This window comes from Lissotriton helveticus, chromosome 9 (assembly GCF_964261635.1).
Source record: "Lissotriton helveticus chromosome 9, aLisHel1.1, whole genome shotgun sequence".
In the NCBI taxonomy this organism is placed as follows: domain Eukaryota; kingdom Metazoa; phylum Chordata; class Amphibia; order Caudata; family Salamandridae; genus Lissotriton; species Lissotriton helveticus.
The window spans coordinates 1218001091-1218021630 of NC_136070.1; the positions used below are offsets into that span (position 1 = coordinate 1218001091).

The 20540-nt window shown below is 45.5% G+C and overlaps 1 protein-coding gene across 1 annotated transcript in view; it reads right to left on the minus strand.

Annotated features, from left to right (window-relative positions):
* PLXND1 (plexin D1) overlaps nucleotides 1–20540 on the minus strand; it is a 383087-nt gene that overhangs the window by 82779 nt on the left and 279768 nt on the right. Inside the window, exons 20-25 of the mRNA XM_078661693.1 lie at nucleotides 18688–18802; nucleotides 17695–17802; nucleotides 17087–17199; nucleotides 16127–16219; nucleotides 9947–10077; nucleotides 7415–7613 (exon numbers count right to left, since the gene is read on the minus strand). Of these exons, the coding sequence (XP_078517819.1) occupies nucleotides 7415–7613; nucleotides 9947–10077; nucleotides 16127–16219; nucleotides 17087–17199; nucleotides 17695–17802; nucleotides 18688–18802 (759 nt within the window). The remainder of the gene's footprint in view (nucleotides 1–7414; nucleotides 7614–9946; nucleotides 10078–16126; nucleotides 16220–17086; nucleotides 17200–17694; nucleotides 17803–18687; nucleotides 18803–20540) is intronic.

Sequence of the window (20540 nt, forward strand, 5' to 3'; positions counted from 1 at the left end):
CCCCCAGATAAAAAACAGAAGATCCATAAACCACCTTCCAACTATAAGGAGATAAACAAAGAACCCATGGTGGCATGTCTCTATCGGAATCTGATCAGAAACAGCAAACTCCAGATTAGAAACAGAAGATCCACACACACTGCACTAGAACGACTGACGTGCAACCACATAGGTAATTTGAAAGGGCACAAGAACCATGCCCCTAAACAGCAGCCCTGCCTTGGCTAACAGAGTAGTTGGAGGGCCCCAAGACCTGAATTCTGACGGTAAACAACCACGCAGAGACAACACATTGTACACCTATGTGGAGAACCTCAGCCTGATGAACGCCAACCACAGTCCAATGTCTGCACAAAGCATCAAGAGGCCAATAACTAGGCACACATGTGATATACAAATAACCCAGTAATGTAACATAGGATCAATCAGCAGACAATGAGGGCTACTGGCCTGCTCTGTGACTGCAGCTGCAATTAAATATCAACACAGCACCACAGTGAATCAGCACCCGTGAGGCTTTGGGAGATGGAAGTGGGTAAGGTTGTGCTATTGGCTATTAATATCCCACTGCTTGTAAGTAGCAACCTCATTGGTCTGCTTACCCTCACCAGTAAGATAAAACTCTTCAAAATATTTTAAACCAACAGGGGTTTTAAGGAGGAGCAACAGGTCACTGGCGTTTAATAGCAATAAGGCCCTCGTTGGATCCCTTGATTCTGCTGTGGCCCTGAAGGGTGCTGGGGGTGCACAGCCTTTTCCCAGACATTAATGTATAATGTACACGTTTGACTCCTGGCAAGGCCAACTCATCCTTTTGCCTTTGCAAGGTGGGAAATTGAGTCTCATTAAATTGAGTATGAGTGTGACCTGTGACTGCAGACAACAATCTTCTACAGGCCCTATTGCTCAACACATGACGTTTCAGCCAGAAATGGCCCACCCACAGACCCTCTTCGCCTGCCTGGAGACCCTCTCCAGCACTGCGATGTCACAGAGTTGGCAGTGGGCACGAGGGTATGATGTCACTGCCGGAGAAGCCAGCTATTGGATGGCTGCCAAGAGTCAGAAGTTGAGGGCCTTTGACCCATGTTCTCAAAAAGGATATTCAAATGAAGTAGAGTGGGGATTAAACAGAGCATACACTGTGAGGAAGCCCTCTGGCTTCCTTCCAGGGGGGGAACAAACGCCCCCCACGAAAAGTGTCTCATGCACTCTTGTGCGCGGTGACTCACACGCGTGCTGGTGGGGTGAAATCACATGGCTGGGGGGCCTTCTGGCTAGAATGAGTTCATGGAGCTGAGGGGAGGGTGATGCCAGCGCCGTAATATAAACCCCTGTGTAGTCCCATTGTAACCACACTCCCTCGGGTGACCCGATAGCTTCTTCTTTCTCCTGTCTTTGCCTCTGTTGGTAGCGTCCATATAACAGCTCCTCTAGCTCAGTGGTAGAGTCCAGTTCAGCTGGAGTAGCTGGTCCCTGCGCTCAGTGGTAGAGTCCTGGTCAGTGGGAGTAGCTGCTCCCCTAGTACAATGGTAGAGTCCAGGTAAGCTGGAGTAGCTGCTCCCCTAGCTCAGTGGTAGAGTCCATGGCAGCCGGAGTAGGGCCCTGCGCCCAGTGGTAGAGTCCTTGTCAGCGGGAGTAGCTGGTCCCTTCACCCAGTGGTAGAGTCCAGGGCAGCTGGAGTACCTGCTCCCCTAGCTTAGTGGTAAAGTCCATGGCAGCCGGAGTAGCTGGCCCCTGTGCCCAGTGGTAGAGTCCTGGTCAGCAGGAGTAGCTGCTCCCCTCGCTCAGTGGTAGAGTCCAGGGCTGCTGGAGTAGCTGGTCCCCGAGCCCAGTTGCAGAGTCAAGATCAGTGGGAGTAGCTGCTCTAACTCAGTACTGGAATCCAGGTCAGCTGCACCTGATGCTCCCCTAGCTCAGTGGTAGAGTCCGTGGCTGCTGGAGTAGCTGCTCCCCTAGCTCAATGGTAGAGCCAAGACCAACGGGAGTAGCTGGGCCCTGTGTGCAGTGGTAGAGACCTGGTCAGTGGAGTAAGCTGTTCCTCTAGCTCAGTGGTATAGTCCATGGCTGCTGGAGTAGCTGCTCCCCTAGCTCAGTGGTAAAGTCTAGGCTGGAGTAGCTGGGCGCCTAGCTCAGTGGTAGAGTCCAGGTCAGCTGGTGTAGCTGCTTCCCTAGCTAAGTGATGGAGCTAAGACCAATGGAAGTAGCTGGTCCCCAGTGGTAGAGTCCTGGTCAGTGGGAGTAGCTAACCCCTAACTCAGTGGTAGAGTCAAAGTCAGCTGGAGTAACTGGTCCCCTAGATTACTGGTAAAGACCAGGCTGGAGTAGCTGGACATCTAGCTCAGCGGTAGAGCCAAGACCAATGGGAGTAGCTGGTCCCCTTGCCCAGTGGTAGAGTCCTTGTTAGCTGGAGTAGCCACTCCCCTAGCTCAGTGGTAGAGTCCAGTTCAGCTGGAGTAGCTGGTCCCCTTGCAGAGTCCAGGTCAGCTGGAGGAGCAGCACCTTCGTTGCAATCAGTGTTGTAGCTACACACCTTGCCGCCCGTGGCGGTCCCTGCCTTTGCCGCCTTTGGCGGCCGCTTTGAAGAGGGGCAGGGGGATGCTGCCGCCCCCAAAACTCGTACCGCTCGGGGCGGACTGCCCCCGCCTCCCCCTTGCTACACAATTGGTTGAAATGTGACAGAGAATAGGCCCAGCACTGCCAAATTGCTGTATAGACAAGTCGGACCCTGGGAGAAGCACCCAAGCTAGAGGGCAACTCAAAGTGTAGCTGGGAAGAAGCACACAAGAGAGAGCTTGCAAAATGAGAGCGGCAGCAACAAGGAATGCGGATGGTAGGTTTGTGCAAGTCTGGCGAGAAGAAAACCAGCGTGAGCTGGAAAACACATGCACTCTCGGAGTCCTTAGCAAAAAGAAACAAGCATTTTCAATGCAATAGGTCTCGCAATTGCGAGATTTTAAGCTATTGGTATTGTAAATGATAATGTGTTTTATTTATGTGTTTTTCAAAGCAACAGGTATATAAAAAGCATTGCCATTTCTAATGCTAATAGCTCAAACTCTTGCAAATGCGAGATCACTTATATGGTGGCCACGCCCATTTTTTAGACACTGCTTGCCGTACTCTACTCAGGTTACAGTGAGAAACATCTAAAGAAAGGGGCATGGCCAACATTAAAGTGAAAGCACGTACGGGGCACTTTTACACAAAGTATAAAAAAAATAAAGAAAGATTTTGTAGAGCGGTCGTGCTGTAAATTAATTAAATAAATAAATAAGCATGGCCGCTAAAGTGAAAGCGTCCCGCGCTGTAAATTAAATAAATAAAAAAGCACGGCCGCTAAAGTGAAAGTGGACCACGTCCTCAATTAAATCATTAAATAAGCGCGGCCGCTTTAGTGAAAACTGACCGCGCTAAAGAATACTCTTCCTTTTCTTCTCTCTCTCAGGCCCCGCCAGGCCGCAACATTGCAAGAACAGTACAAGTATTACGAATGTTTTGCTCTGTATATGGAAAATTTACTTTCAATAAAAATATTTTGAAAATAATAAAAAATACATGACTAATAACAATATAAAAGATGGCAGCGTGCTGCAACATCGTTGGTGGAATATTGAATATCATTAAAGAAATAGTGCTCCCCGACTGGATAAAGCAGACCATGTAACAACACAAGTAAAAAGTCCAGTTGTTACGGGAGGTTACAAATGCAGAAAGGTGGTATCAAGGAGGGTCTACTAAGCCTATTCACGAATGAAAAGCAATGATTTTGTAGGACAGGGACAGGAGCCAATTGAAAAGATGGGAGGTGAAATGGGTGGAGTTTCTATGCCATATGTCAATAGAGCATGCCTCACAGAGCAGCAGCGCATGCGCTACCCAGGCTCGACCGAAAAAGCAGTCCCCTAAAAGTGAGCAGTGGTACCATAGCAGGAAGCCAGTGAGAGAGAGGGTAAAGAGGCTATGCGAAAGTAGCGGCCACCTGCTTTTCTATCTTGCGCTGGTTGCCTAAGATACTGTGGATGCTGCCACCGAATACTCAGAGGTCCGTGGTCAACGCCTTGGTGACCTCCCGGTTGGACTACGGCAATGTGCTCTACCTGGGGGTCACTAAGGCGGTTACCCGTCGCCTTCAAATGGTCCAAAATGCTGCGGCGCGTCTACTTTGTGGCTGCAAGAGGAACGAACCCATGACACGACACCTCAGGGAACTCCACTGGCTCCGAGCGGAGAATCGTGTGAAGTTTAAAGCTTTATGCTACATGCATAAAATAAAAGCAGGCACGGGGCCAAGATATCTTCAATCCTTGGTGTCGACGTACTCCCCTACCCGTACACTGAGATCATCCACCCAAGAATTTTTTTGTGTACCCAAGGTTAGACTTGCCAGGATGGGCGGGAGGTCCTTCGCCTTCATGGGTCCTAGGCTCTGGAACTCCCTCCCTCTGGTCATTCGTGCGGAACGCTGCTTCAGCCGTTTCCGGAAGGCAGTCAAGACTTGGTTATTTAACCAATAATTGTCCTTCTATTGTACTCTACGCTAGCCTTCATTTTAGCGCCGGGAAACCCTGTTTGGGTAGCTGTCGCGCTCTACAAGCTGAATAAATAAATAAATATACTCCAGGAAGGAGCAAATACAGGATGGACAAGCCCTTTGAGTCCTATTGGCGTTGCGCGCCTGGTCCTAGTTAACTTCAAATAGACTAGCCCCCAGATTCATCATGGTCATGTTTTGCGAAACCTTAATAGCGAATTTTAAGGATTCACTATTAAAGACTCGCAAAACGGGATGCATGTAGAAATCACAATATTTTTTGCGATTTCTACTGCTTTCTTATTTGCGATTCGCTAATTGCGAATCGCAAATAAGGAATGGCTTTCCCATTCATTCCTATGGGCCTAAAGGCCAATAGGAATGAATGGGGAGTCATTCCTTATTTGCGATCAGCAATTAGCAAATCGCAAATAAGGAAGCGATTTCAAGGGTGCCAGGGTGTCCAAAGGACACCCTGTAGCACCCCTGAAATGGTAATGTACACTGGTGTTGCGCACACACATGTCCAAAGGACATGTGTGTGTGTAGCAAAAACTTAGAAAAATGCACTTTAGAGCATTTTTCTACGTTTTTGCTATTTACCACGTAGTTAGACTTTGTGGTAAATAGCGGCCCCAGATTGCGAATTCACAATTTTAAAATGGTTCATGAATTGCATTTAAGGAATCTCAAATTGAGATTCCTTAAATGCAATTATTCGCAATTTAGTGATTTCTAGAATTGCGATTTTTGCATTTGGGATGATGAATCCCAAATGCAAAAATAGCACTCGCAAAGGGCCAGATTCTCAGAATCTGGCCCTTTGCGAGTCGATTTTGGTTTGATGAATCTGGCTGATAGTGCCTTGATATCAGAAGAGCTATTCCGAATGGTTTTTCCTCCCGCCCGGTCCGTTTATGAGAGGATGAAGTGACTCCAGAGACCATTATTTGTGGAAAATGATCCATAATGAGGACTGTTGCCACAAGACCTGGTATCAGAGGCGTCAGCTGCAAGGAAGAGGCGGGTCTGCATGCGGGCCGCAAGCCAGAGTGCGTTACAGGTGTGTTTAGTGAAGTCACACATCTGCACTGTTCCACATTTACATAGTGTCCACCTCTTCACCTTCCCAACCGGCCAAATGCCACCAGAGGTGTCAATGGTATGGCCCCCATACATTAACTTCAATAGCACTACCCTGCCAAACATATGACTTTACTCTTCTCGGAGAGCGAACAGGTTTTGAGGGGGGATGTTGAGGTATACTTGAGTAATAAGTAAGTGTCTGGGACCTGGGACCTGCACCCATTGCCTATAGCTACTAACTATGCTAAGAATGTACTGGCTGACCGCCCATGCAGTGGGTCGCTGGGCACAGCTATGTAGGAGGGGAAGGTCTTTAAGAGCAGAGAAGTAAAGAGATTTATTAGAGACAGTAACCAGAGGAAGGTGGGAGTGCAGAGACAGGAGTGAGATGAGAGATGGGGGAGTGTGCTACACTCAATTCATTTAAAACCCTCTTTGAAGCTTGGCATGTTTAAATTAGCATCTTGGAAAGTTCTGCACAGGTCTGGCTGCACAGAAGGACTTTGTTTTCCTTCTTGTCTCGGCGCCCAGTGGTTGGCCAGAGGCGAGCAGGGCGAGTGGTTGTCTAAGGTGCTACTTGGAGCAAAGGGTAGTGTGCCAAGAAAAACTAGAGAGTTAAGGGTTCCTTTCCGTCAGTGTGGATTTCTCAGTAAAGTCAAGTGGACAATGCGGGATCACTATACAGCACTTGGGGACAACCCAGTGCAGTTTCATAAACAGTATGGCACTCTGGAATTTGCCTTCCCTCTGAGTCAGAACGGCCCCCCCCCTTGAGGTCCTTAATAAGAAAGCAAAGACCTGACTCTTTTAATCAGCTGTTGGTGCCCTCTCTAACCTTTCTATGTTAGCGCTGGGAAGCCCTCCGGGCAGCCATGCGCTCTATAAATGAATTAAATAATAATAATATTTATTACAAGTGTTAAGTGGGATCACTATTCATCCTAAAGGGGCAGTTATTAAGCTAAGCACATTACTATTCACATAATACAGATCTGCTTTGCTGAAATGTGGTAAATAGAAAGATGAATGTAGCAGAACATTGTTTATGTTTAACAGCATACCCTATAGGCTGTTTAACGAAGAACATGTTTCAACTCCAATATTTAATTCTCCAGGAGCCTTCTTCAGGGCCAAGCAATCTGCCTTATAATCACTGAATAATGAGCCACAAAATGTAACATTATTCACGATGCCACCGCTGCCTTGTGCTTCAGCCCTGGCTTCTGTATGGTCACCCATGCCCCTCACACCTAAGATGCCCTGACCTTCACCTGTAGATCCTCTGTAAATCACACACCTGGTTCCAGCTACTGTGTTCTGGCTCTGACCAAGAAAATCCAAAGAAATATAGGAGAGGGAGAAGCAGAGATCCATTCAGCTTCCTGCGCTAACATGCTTAAAATCAATGAGAATGAATCGCACTTAGTTTTTCCATAGTTTCTAAAAATTGTGATTGAGACCCTCACCTACACTAGTATTATGCAGTATATCTTGATTCTCCGCTGGTATGGGTATGTGGATAGCATCATCATCAGATCTTAGCACCTGAATGTCCAGTTCCCCACGCTGTCCTCCACCAGGAGGGACACTGTCTGGTTCGCGACAGTCGTGAGTGATGAAAATCAAAATAAAATGATCTACTCTCCTAAGTGTTGTATCCTTATGATTCGAACGAAATCCATATCAACAGTCTTGTAATCTTATTTTAGCACACTTTAGTGACTTATTTGCCGGAAGATCATCTGGACCACTGATGCTTAGCTGGGGCAGGAGGCCGGGAAGGGGTCAACTTACCCTGAGGCAGCTGTACATGCAGATGGACATCCAGTTGGTGAGCATCTTCTCCACCACAGACTCGGTCCTCCGCAGCATCAGCTTGGGGTTCTTGGACGCCGAGGCATCGATGAGGTCCACCAGGAGATCCTTCATGATGCTGGTGTAGTACTCCAGCTTCCCATGCAGGGCGATGGTCAGCAGAGAGGCCAGGTTGCATCTGGAGGGGACAGAGATGCCTGGTTGAATCTACAAATCATTGCATGTCTGTACAATACTACGTTGGATAATGCATCTATTGCAAGGGATTGTGGGTAACCTTCCGGGTTACTGTTTAGAAAACCTGTTTGACTGACTGTGCCCCTTCATGTCTTCCAGTGGAGAATATTATTAATATTTACTTGTGAGATGGTGCCAAGAACCAGCACTTAGGCAGCAAAGCTATATATAAAAAATCATCAACTTGTTTTTCTGTATCACATCATACCAACATTTTTCTCTTTCCAGGTTCTGTAAATACGAAGGATTACGATTACTCTGGGCCCAATTCACAGAACTAACTTAAGACAAAATCCTAAACTTACTACTTTTGGTATTCACAGAAGTTAGGATTTTGTCTTAAGTTTGTCTTAAGTCTGTCTGAAGACAAACTTAAGACAAAATCCTAACTTCTGTGAATACCAAAAGTAGTAAGTTTAGGATTTTGTCTTAAGTTAGTTCTTTGAATCGGCCCCTCTATTTCTTGTTATTCAATGTATTAAACTGGGAAGGATGGAAGGCTGAGTTGGCCTTGCTGTGAATCCAATTTGTGGTCTGCAGATCAACAGCAAGTGCTTAACTAACTGAACCCCCCCTGCTGGTATAATTTGGGAGCAGATTCTCTATGCGATAGCCCAGAACCACCCAGCACACCCTCAGAGGAGGCTACTATACCTTTCTCGTAATTTTGTTTAAATGTAGTGCTCTGCTTGGATTATACACTGTGCGCGTGAGACCCTCGCACCCTCTGTGGGTTTGAACTGTACCGATTGTATTCTGTCTAGAACTTGAATATTATTGAAGTGCTTATGCAGCATGTTGTACAAATACATTTAGGGCACATTGTTAATATCAGAGACATTCTTCAACGAATGCTTTTGCATTCTCTGTGGCCCTGTATTGTAGGAGGTCGAAATGTATGGGAGGAGCTTTGGTGTATGAGCACTTGACTAAAAAGCTTGGGACTGATTGACGAAAACATTTATGAGTAAGGGAAGCAATACTACAGGAGTAATCTTTTAGACACTCTAGGTGCATTGGTGAATCAGCACTCATGGGGTTCCATACAAAACAAGTACCTCAACTTGTAAACATGTATGATGTAAAAAATAATTGGTTCTGTCCAGAGTTGGAATGGGCTTCCAGGCAGCCGGACAGTGCAAGGTGAGTCAACTTGAAATAGCCACTCCTTATCCAGTGCTTGGCAGCCGTTGTTGCATTTTCTTGGGGACTGTAATATACTATGCCTGGCTTCTGCAATTACATGATCTGTACTGCTCTAGGGTGCCAAGTTCGGTGCCACCCGCTGAAAGCACCTAGTAATGTACCCCTGAATATGATGTAACTGAGGCAGACTGCTCATTGTGAACATTGTTAGATTACTGGACAGGTGGCACCCTCTGAGTGGCCCGTAGCACTTGGCAGAGTTTGGGTGGTGCCCAAATCTGCACCACACAGCTGATCTTTTAAAGGCCTCCTGGGAAATAAGGGAGGGTTTATCCAAAAGAGTTGTGCCAAGTTTGTATTTTGCACTTTGCAAAGATATGAACGTTTTGCTAATTGTTGCTGTGAATAAAGTTTCCACAAGAAAAACACTTTATTCAGTAACATTTTCACACAGAATTGACAGCTCCGATTTTTTCAGCAAAATAAGTGAAAGAAATGCTAGAGTTATTTTGCTGAAAAGAAAGTTCTGCAAAATGGTTATTTTCTGAGTTTTTCTCAGGCAAATCACAGTTTTGAAAATTGGCTCACCTCCATTAAAACTATATCTTGGTGAATTGTGGGAATGTTCACAAAAATTTGCACAAACTTTATGAACTGTACGGAAGCGAAGTGAAGCACGTGCCCACACCCTAAAATGCTCTTATTTTTTGTGTGTCTGTCTGCTCATAAGTGACCCTTCTCAGTAACTGCTCACACCTTCTTACTCATTATAAGAGCAAAGAGTAATCAACAAAACATAAGTTTACCACGTGTTGCAAAACTTCTTCACCAAAACAGTTAGGATCCCTTCAGTGCTGCAGATTTTTTTTTTCTGGAGCTGGGCCCCTGCCTGGGCATTTCTATCCTCTCCTTCCCCCAGCAGGACTACCAAAGCCCCAATCTCATCCTCTTCATGTCACTTTTGAATTGTTGGCTATCACAGACTCTACGGCACTGTGCTCTGAGAGCTGGTAGTTCTCTCTCTCTCAGCACTAGTTCCTCTTGTTCACGTGCTTAGAAGTAGGCTACCTGTTGTTTTAGGAGCTAACCATTCATTGACGTGCCTGCTTTGAACTCTGTTGAACCCACCTGTCTCGCACTGCGAAGTCCTTCTGGTGCTCCAGGGCGTGGACAAAGGTGACCAGGAAGTGCTTGTTGTTGAGTAGGGTGGAGAACAGAGCAATCCCCTCTTCCATGTTGGTTCTGCAGCTTTCAGGGACCTGGGGAAAAAGGCCGAGTAGGATGAGAAACGTCAGTTAGAGGTGTGGAGGTGAGTGTGAGCAGGTGTGTGTGTGGATTTGTGTGCGTCCACATGCATGTGCCTGGGTGCAGAGGTGTGTGTATGTGGATAATCTCTGCATGGATCATATCTCACTAGAAACAATCAACCCGTGCCTCAGGATTATCCTATTTGCAGCACTTCGTCATGCTGTGGCAGTCCTGGTTTCCAGCACTTAGTCATGTCACTGCAGTCCTGTTTTACAGCACTTACAATATTGCTGTCCTGCAGCCCCGGCCCGTGCAGGTAAGAACGGCAGGGCCGGGTTGGGGGAGGGGGAAGAGGGGGGAGGAGGAGATTTAGACAGACGAAGACTAGGGAAAATGAATTATTTATTTAATTTTCCGTCATGGTCATCTGTAAATCCGCCCCCACCAACCCGGCCCCACCGCTCTCACCTGCACGGGCTGCGGCTGCTGTTGTGCAGCACTTCATCATTTAATTGTGGTCCTGGTTTTTAGCACTTGATCTGACAGATGTCCTGATTTTCAGCATTTTATCATTTGATTGGGGAGAGGAGTTGGCCTAACGGCTAGGGCGCTCGACCTCGGACCTGGGGATCTGGGTTCGAGCCTCGGTAATGACACTAAACCTCCTGTGATTCTGGGCAAATCACGTAATCTCCCCGTGCCTAACAAAAATGAATGTGTGTCCTCATGTAACGTAACTGGTGCTATGTAAAGCGCTCTGATACCCTATTCAGGTCAAGTTTGCGCTATATGAAACTCTGCCTAAAAACCCAAAAAAGATTGTCACCTTACTACTGGTGGCTCTTGATTGCTGGCCTGGTTTATGGCTGCAAGGACCTGGAACTCCCTTCCTCTGCATCTCAGGCAATCACCATCTCTGCCTCAATTCAGGAAGAACCTCAAGTCCCGGCTCTTCCACTGAGCAGCAGACACCCCTCATCCCCTCCCCCCACAGCGCCTCTAGACCGTTACGGGTGAGTAGTCACGCTCTACAAAACCCTGATTGACAGATTGATTGATATCACTTGACTGATGTCCTGATTTGCTCACTTAATCCTCAGGCTGCTTTTCTGATTTGCCAAGCCCAATCACGTGACTTATTTAAAATCCTTCATCATTAGTTTGTTGTCTTACCTTGGAGCACTTAATCATTTGATTGCTCATCTGATTGGCGGAACACGATCACTTGATTGCTTTGTTAAATAGCAGCACTTAACAGTTGATTGCTCCCCTGACTTGCAGCAATTGGTTTTGCTGCTAGTCCTGTATTTGTTTCCATTTCAGCACGTGATTGTTATCCTGACATTCAGCACTTTATCACTTGATTGTTTTCAATTTCTCAGCACTTAGTTATGCTTTTCTGATCTAGTTTGCAGCACCTATGTATTGCACTTTTAGTTTCCATCACTTAGTCCCTCAATGAATGTGCCAGCTTGTAGCAGTTAATCTTTTTATCCTCCTTCGAGTGCAGCCTTCGAGCACTTCATCTCTGCCCACTTTGCAGCCCTTGCTAGTTCTGATGCTGTCAGAGTTTATTCCATCGACTCATTTCTCGCTTCTCTGGTTTGCAGCATTCATGCACTGCATTGTCCTGCACCTTTGCAGCACCTGGTCATTTTATTGATGTCCAATTTTCCATACCCTGACCTAGTTTCCAGACTTCTGACAGTCAAACCTTAAAGTATTTCCTTTGTTGGTGGAAGAGGTGTGGCGCCGCGGCCAAGGCGACTGACGCTGGAATCTGGGGACCACGGTTCGATCCCCGGCTCTGGCAGCAGGTTAGCCCAGCACCATGTGACTCTGGGCAATAGCTCGCTTAATCTTCCCGACGGCCCCCAGCGCCTAGAGACCCTTACGGGTGATTGTGCGCTTTACAAATGTGGACTTTACTTTACTTTACTTTTGTTTACAGCACTTATCTACTTTAGCTTGATCCTAAATGTCCCCTCCTACTCATGTTATTGCAGCCCCTGTGTCCCCCACGCCCTCATTCTTTTGTCACTCTGCTTTGAGCACTTTAACCCCTTGCGTGCTCGTGACGGAACCATTCCGTCACGAGCCACGGTGGGGCTGTGCTGGTGACGGAATGGTCCGGTCACGGCCCGGCCACCGTGCCTGCGCGGCGCTGATTCCGCGCCTGCGTTGAGCGTTCCATTGAGCGGGCGGGGCTGTGACAGAACCATTCTGTCACAAGCACAGCGCCACCGTGGCTCGTGACAGAGTGGTTCCGTCACGAGCATGGCGGCGCAGCACGGCCCCTCCTGCCCCCCACTGCCCCCTAGCGCCGCGGCAGAATTACCACCGCGGCCAAGGGGTTAAATGTTATTGCTACTTCTGTATAAGGATTCATTATGTTTATGCCAGGCCTAGTTTCTAGCACGTTCGCCCGTTTTTTCAAAATGCTATTTTGGTACCAGAAGTTTGGGTCTTACTCTTAATCACAATTTTTAGTTTAAACTATCACATATAAAGCACTCATGCACATACAAAATTTAAAAAGACTGAGCATCAGGCTTAGAGTACGGAGGTAATACAAAACTCTGATCTGCAGAGGAAAATCCGTCAACTGTTCGCCACACTACTATCTCTATGGTGAAGGAACTCCCCTACTATATCGATGTATTTATTTACTTGAGTTTTATATAGCGCTGGCTAGACCCGGAGGTATCAGAGAGCTTTACATGAGGAGAGTTACATAGGTTACAGGTTACACATTGTTACAGAAGGTACGTCAATTACAAGTTACATCAGTTTGTTCAGGAATTATGTTGAGGAATTATGGGGGGGGGGGACTACCCTCAAATCTCTATGGCGATGGAACTAGCCTACGATCTCTATGGTGTTGGAATTACCCAACTATCTCCATGGTGGGGGAATTTCCCAAGTGGAATCTCCTGTGCATTTTGGACTTTCCCTTCAAATCAGAGTTTTTGCTAGCACTCACCTTTTATCAGGCTGAAATGTGCTGTGAAAGGAGGTAAAGAGTAGCTGTTGGGACACCCGGGCAAGGGCAGAATATTTAACATTACTAGCTGATATTCCTTTATTTCTGGTTATTTTGGGCTAATGACCAGCTAGAGGGAGGACCCCCCAATCTCTGCAGAAGAAAAATATAACTCTACAAACTTGGCAATAAAACCGCTGGACAGTGTTTACTTTATACAACACCAAATTCTTGCAGGCGAACCAAATGTAAATGAAACTTACAATAAGATCTAAAAATTGTGCTACCAAAACAGTGAAGGAAATTAAAGTTCAATTCAAAAAAGTAATGCTAGAAACCTTTTTCACTTCACAATATTTACAAAACTCTCTCGAGGCTAGCATCGCTCAAGCCAAGAACCACAACCTCACATTTGTTATGCCTAGAATATTTTTCTTGGCCGCTCAAATCTTCCTGCACATAAGCAGAAATATGCTTTCTAAGCCAAATAAATATTAATGTACCTGGTTGACCCTACCACTCTCAGACTCCCATGCTCTGGGACTGGTCTTAGGCAATTCATCTAGACTCCCTAACCCGGACCCGAGCTGATCAAGCACTGTCTGCACCTCTTCCAGATGCAAATGTTTAGGGCTTGGTGGCTCAGTGGACTAATGCGTCCACTGCAGGGGCCTGTGTTCAACCTCATGGTCACAGGTTCAAATCACAACGGGTCCACTCAGCCTTTCATCCATCTGAGGTCGATAAAATGAGTACCGTTGGGTAACAAGAAACTTCTGTTATTCAGCGCCAAGATACCTACGGGTGAACGTGTGCTTTACAAATACACATGTTATGTTATATACGTCATGGGCATCCTGGGGCGTGACACAGGAGTCAGAAGCATGGGTCACGTGATACACCCCTTGACCCTCCTGGGGTGGGGACACAGGGATCAGAAGCATTGCCCTACCCCTCCACCCCACCCGAGATCCTTCTTTATCTCTGTTAACTTTTAACTTTTTCCCTCCCAACTCATCTGCAATATTTTGCTCGTTCAAACAGGGGGATGTGACATACAAGAGATACGTAATAGAGGCATTGATGGAATCCGAATTTACAAATGTTTTTTGCCACTTTGCGGCTTGCATTTTCACTTTATTTCTTGCCTGCTTGGTGTGCAGTAGATGCTACTACACAGGTCATTTGCCTGCCTTCCTGCACTGCAGAATTAGACACAGTGGCAGAGGCAATCAGGCTGTAAAATATATAAATAACTACATTTGAAACGAAGGCAAAGGGGAAACAAGTGATATGGAGGGGGGTGGTGTTAAAAAAAGAATACAAACCCAAATGTGCCTCAAAAGAGACCCGAGGCAGAGAACACATCTGGGTTGTGTTTCTCCACCATCCTAGTGTGCCATGCAGTTCTATGCGGTGCTTTACCTCACACTGAAAGAATGAGCATGGAAAGAGCAACACGTAAAAAAAGTACACAAGCAACAGTGCAAAGAATGAGTCTTTGTTTGACCTGCAGTGAAAAGTCTCTGAAGTTCTGCTAACTTTGAATGATCAAGGAGTCGGACCATTTGCCCCTGTTTTTTTTTAACCCTTTGGGGATGAACAGGAACTATTTTCTGCTATAATAGTCTGATCAACCAACCTAAGACAAATCATTTCTCTGATCTTCCATGTTTCTGAATACAAGAGAGAGCTTGTGCCAGGATGTCTTTGTCTTTTGGTCAGTGTGTTCCTTGAGGGTGAGGTTGGTGTACAAAGTGAATCCAAGTGACTCGGCATTCGATGAAAGATTGGGTTCAAAGCTGTCAAGGTTCATGTCACTGAGACACATCTGTACTATTTCTTGTTTGATGTTCTTGGCAAATAACAGAAATTCTGTGTTGGTTGGGGTGAGCTTCAGGTAGGCCCTAGACATTGGGATCTGGATGAGGTGCAGGCAGTGCTTGAGCTGTTGAATGTCTGGCGGGGAGGTGACTTTCAGGCAGAGGTGTGTATTAGCGTCATATTTCATTTTGCAGTTTTATACAGCGGAAACTCGCCCCAAAGGTATCAGAGCGCTTTACATGAGCACCAGTTCTATTACAGACAGACACATTCATTTTTAGGCACAGGGAGATTAAGAGATTTGCCCAGAATCACAGGATGATTGAGCCTCCTGCCAGACTCGAACCTGGTTCCCCAGCTTCAAAGTCGTCCGCTCTAGACGTTTAGCCACATGCTCTCCCTGTCATATATGGCAGGCAAGCTATTTTGAGCATAAAGGAGACCTACTTTTCTTTCACGAATTCAAAAATATTTCCCTTCCACACTTTTTGTGTTTTAAACTGTGCCAGAATTCTCAATCTAAAACTCCGACCTATCTTATTTTAGTTGCGTTTGCTCGCATTTTTCTTAGGGTGTTCTTCATTTTGTGAACTTCCTTCAACCTCTGAAACAGGAAGTGACATCAGAGGAGGACGGGAAGTGCTGTTCTGCATGCCCATTATAGCAGCCAAGCTACAAAGCAAAATGCCTTATTTTGATGTATTGTATGTACAGCAACATAACATGAATTATGTTAATTACATAAAATTAACATAATGCATTTTAAAGCAACATAAAATACAGCTTTTACTTTGCACCTTTGAGCAAAGGTGTGTCACATAGTTAGCACTCTGCCTTGAGAAGTGCTTAAACAGAAGCGTGGACACTTCCTGTTTGAATAAACCAATCGAATTAACTGATTCAGGCAGTGAGCATCCTTAATTCTGTAGCTGCATGGTCCAAATCCCGCTGGCAAGGCACAGTTTGGTCCAAGCCGGAATTCTCGAAACTAAAATGTTCTGGGCCAGTGTTTTTGTTTCGTCTGCCCTGTCACGTGATATTCAGGAAGGGGTTAAGTCTGTCTCTCAAAGCCAGACACAACTTCTGAGGAGCTCTTTGAAAAGCCCCTGGCTAGCTTGTAAAGGTGACATTTTTACGCATTCACTCAGACAATCTGACCCCGGGAGCCACTGCAGTGATTTGTGATTCACAAATATTGTTCCTGTGCTGTGTCAGAGTGTTGACCCAAGGGGCCCTCGGGGGGACATACTTACTTTCCACTCTCCCAGAAGCAGGGGGTGGCTTTCCTGAGCGTGGTGGCCCACGTGGGGGGGCAGGCTGTACTGCTCCTCGAGCAGCGAGGAACACTGGGGGGGAAAAGAAAATAAAACACGTGAGAAAAGAAGGAGCAAAGGCTGGTCTTCACAGGAGCCTTCCAGGCCAGCTGGGCTCTGGCAGCCCTGTGATTGCAAGATAAAGGCAAGGGAGGAAGCCACCCCTGCAGGCCACCGATGGAGGCAGGCAGCCATGGCTGTAGGAAAAGCAGGCCTCAGGATGGGAAGTGTGAGAACAAGACATGGGTGGGCGGGCTTCAAGAATCGCTCGATTTGTTTGATTTTCGGTATTTAAAAAAAAAAAAAAAAAAAAAAAAGCAGGAACCTTGGCAGACTTAACAAACGTGTTAAAAACACTTTTGAGACACAACTAAACTTTACAAAAGATTACAAAAAAACAACTTTATAAATGCATCTTGAACACCAAATACAAAGAGTTATGCACCCTAAAATCCAACACACGGGCCATAAACCACTTACTTACCCATAGTTATAGTAATAATAACCACAGAGGCAACTAGTCCAGCTGATCACACTCTCACTCATAAGGTAACTCACTCAAATTCATACTGGCCTCCCACAGTCTCAAAAACCCTCTACCTTTCCTCACTCCTTTCTCCTCTGGCATACACTATCCCACAAAACCCTTATGTAGCTCCCCTCCCCAGCTCACACATCTGCATATACAAAATTACACATTTCGCTCCAAACTTTTGCCATTTCTAAGCGCTATAAAAAGTGCTACCCTTACCAAATCTATTGGTACTGCTAGTATTTTACTTAATGGTACTTTGCAGCTAGGTTTGCACTATAAAAATACATATATCTGCATTCTTGCTGCCCAGCACTCCCCCAAGCTATAGAGGGCACCACCACACTAACACAAGTCAGATGCCTTACCTTTGGGAAGAAAGTGCGTGTCACAAAGTGCTTGTACTCCAGGAAGGGGATGCCCTGGCTGCGGTTCAGCTCCTTGGTCAGGTCCGTCATGTCTGTCTGAAGTTCTGCAAAACCTGGACAACAAAAGACAGATATGTGGTGCAGAGAGAATCACTGATTGCAATGCATGGAGCCGCGGCCAATCAGATTATAGAAGAAGCAATGAGAATTTATTGGGCCCTTGTTTCATAACTGTAATTTCTTAAATGCTGTAAGTGATAGGACTGACTTGGAGGTGCTTGGATAGCAAAAGATAATTGGTGTGATTTATTTTTAAATTTTGTTGACCGCCCACTCTCACAGGGAGGTGAGCCAATAACTGACTCCCTCGTGCAATGGTGGGTGGGAGCAAAACGTGAAAGACACTTGGACCGAGGAGTGAATGAAGATGGCTGACCCAAAGCCCCTGCATGTATACATCTATAAAAGTATGCATTTTTATCAAAATATAAAAAGAAAAATATGAAGCTGGCATAGAAATCAGCCACCTCTAGGCCAGACCTAAAAACAGCCCTATGCTAAGCAGCACCTTGTTCTAAAGACCGCGCCGATGAGCAGCGTCCAAGTACCTTTGCGGATCTCCTCGCGGATCTGAGACTCCATTTCTTCCATCTGTACCAGGGTCTTCTGCCAGTAGCGCTCGGCTCGACGGCTCTTGGTGCAAAACACAAACAGAGCTGAGGATAAAACACACAAGAGGTCATTGGACCCGGAAGTTACCACCTGGAAGGGTAAGCACCATTCCCGTTCACTCTAGTGCTGTTTTTCTCCATCTTGAACACTCAATATGCTGTTAGTCATCTTTGAACCTCAGCCTTTTCTTAACCACGTCGCTGGTGTTCTTGATTATCATTATCTCCCTGTCCCTCAATATCATACTCCATAGACACTATGGGGCCGATTCACAGAACTAATCTGAGACAAAATCCTAAACTTACTACTTTTGGTATTCACAGAAGGGATTTAGTAGTAGTAAAGTTAGGATTTTGTCTTAAGTTAGGATTTTGTCTTGAGACTAAAACTTAAGACAAACTTAAGTTTAACATAACTTTAATTTAAATTTAATTTAAGACAAAATCATAACTTTGGACAAAATCCAAGACAAAATCCTTACTTAACTACTACTAAAGGACTACTGTGAATACCAAAAGTAGTAAGTTTAGGATTTGGTCTCAGGTTAGTTCTGTGAATCTGCCCCTCTGACATCTCAGATGTTCCACAGTATGCACTTTCCACCTAAGTACTCTTTATTCTCAAACATCTTGCTTTATGTGCTAACACTATCAACTCTGTTGCTGTTATGTACTACATTGGATGTGATTTATGTTTCTATTAACTGCTACCAACATAAAATATGATACTGCTGTGTAAAGTTCTCTGAGGCCCAATGCCAGGTTCTGTCTCATGGGATAACTAACTGTGAGCCTAAAATTAATGTTGATCAGCCATTGGTTCTTGCAGACATACTCTGCTGCCCCCTGCTGTTGGTATCCCAGGCGACTGCCACAAGCTGCCTTGCTCTAGGACTGACACCGCCCACATGCAGCACATGCGTCACTCACCTACTACAGAGAGCAGTAGCAGGATGCTACAGATGACGATGGACACAATGATGGCGGTCTCGCTGCCCCCCAGCTGCAGCATGGCGATGGTCTGGTTGAATTTCCCAACCTGGACCTGCAGGAAGGTAAAGTCAGTACAACTTGTGAGCAGGGGCCACAATGCAGGCAACAGCATCACTCTATAAAGAGGAAAAGGTTTTCTATATGTCTAGCAATGAACTGAATAAGACACTGAGGACTGATTGCAGACTTGAGGGTTCATGTCCCTGTGACTCTATTGACATTCTGTGTGACCTTTGGTAAACCACAGGATCATAGCTTCCATTTCTCTTCTATTAGAGGGAAATTATGGAATCTGCTTTAGAGGGCTATAACTCACTACTAGATGGTGTCATTGGTTCCATTTTAAAACATCAGTTAAAAAGTACTGGCAAAACAAATATATTGAATGTTGTCAATGCGACGCTGCAAATTGGTATTGGCTTTGTCAATGGTTGTCGGTTCAGCCGTAAGCATTGTCAAAGCTAATAAAGTCAGGTAGCCATCTTGGAATAGTATAGCAATAACATGGTATATAAACAAAATACAATTCCAAGATGACTGTCTTACATTATTGTTTTTACCAATAATTACACTGTAATTATATAACCATTGGCAAAGCCAATACATGCAAGGCTGCATTGAGGAGTCTAGACACGGGACAAAGAGAACGGAGTGGGAGAGCACTGCTGTCCTGCAGTTGTAAAAAGAAAGATTAGGGGGCTAGAGAAAGAGTAAGCGAGTAATGTCCGAAGGAGAGAGGAAGAATGGGAAGGAAAGCAAGACACTGTGAAAGGTGGGAGCTAGCAGACAAATTAAGGGAAAACAGCAAGAGCGATGGACTCCCATAGAGTGCATAACATTAAATACCATAGAAACATGCTGAAGTGTATTATAGTTACACTTCTCTAATCAAAAACAATAATTGGCAAGGCCAATAGATCTGGCTTATGAATGAAAGTGACTTTTTTGTCACTGATGGGTTTAAACACTCAGTAAGTCGTCATACATGCATTCTATCACTCATTCTTGCACTCATGCATCCATTCTTCCATCCACTGACTCATTCTGGCATTCACCCGTAAACAGAAACACAATTGCACTCATGCTCCATTGATCAATCCACTAACTCAGTTTTCCATTTTTGCATTCACCTTTTGACACAACCACAATAAAACATGCACAAACACATCAACATATACAAGGTACATTAATACAATACAAGTAGAAACAAGCAGTGAAAGGCCAATAGCAGGCCACAAAAAGAAAATCACACGCACGAGCGTGTGGAATTTTCAGGCCTATTTTTAAACCCCCTTCAAGAGGGCTCTCTTGCGAACCCTAAAAAAGAAGACATGGTGCCATCTAAACATGGTTGGAAATACTAGCAGTAATGAAAGCAAACATAGCAGCTGGTGTCCATCTTGCAGTGGTATTCTACTCAGTCTATCGTTGTTTTACAGTGCCACCATGTTTAGACCACAGTGTTGGCCATCTTGGAATGGTAGAACAGTGCTACACCGTGGACAACAGCGTTCCATAATGGTCACCTGATTTAGAGGAAGTGGCCATGCATCATGTGGAATGCTGCAATTTAAATAAACGTCAAGCAAGCTGCCCATTAGCATTGCCTGAGGAGCTGTAGAATGTTCTTAAGTAAATGTAAAATGAAAAAAAAGAAGAACCAAAGAAATGAAAGGGGAACTATAGAATGAGGCCAACCAGCCCTGACTCAGAAAAGGCCGATATTCACAGGGCAAGAGAGCCAATGACTAATGTGGACTGAACCTTTACCGTAAGCAGTACACTGTCAT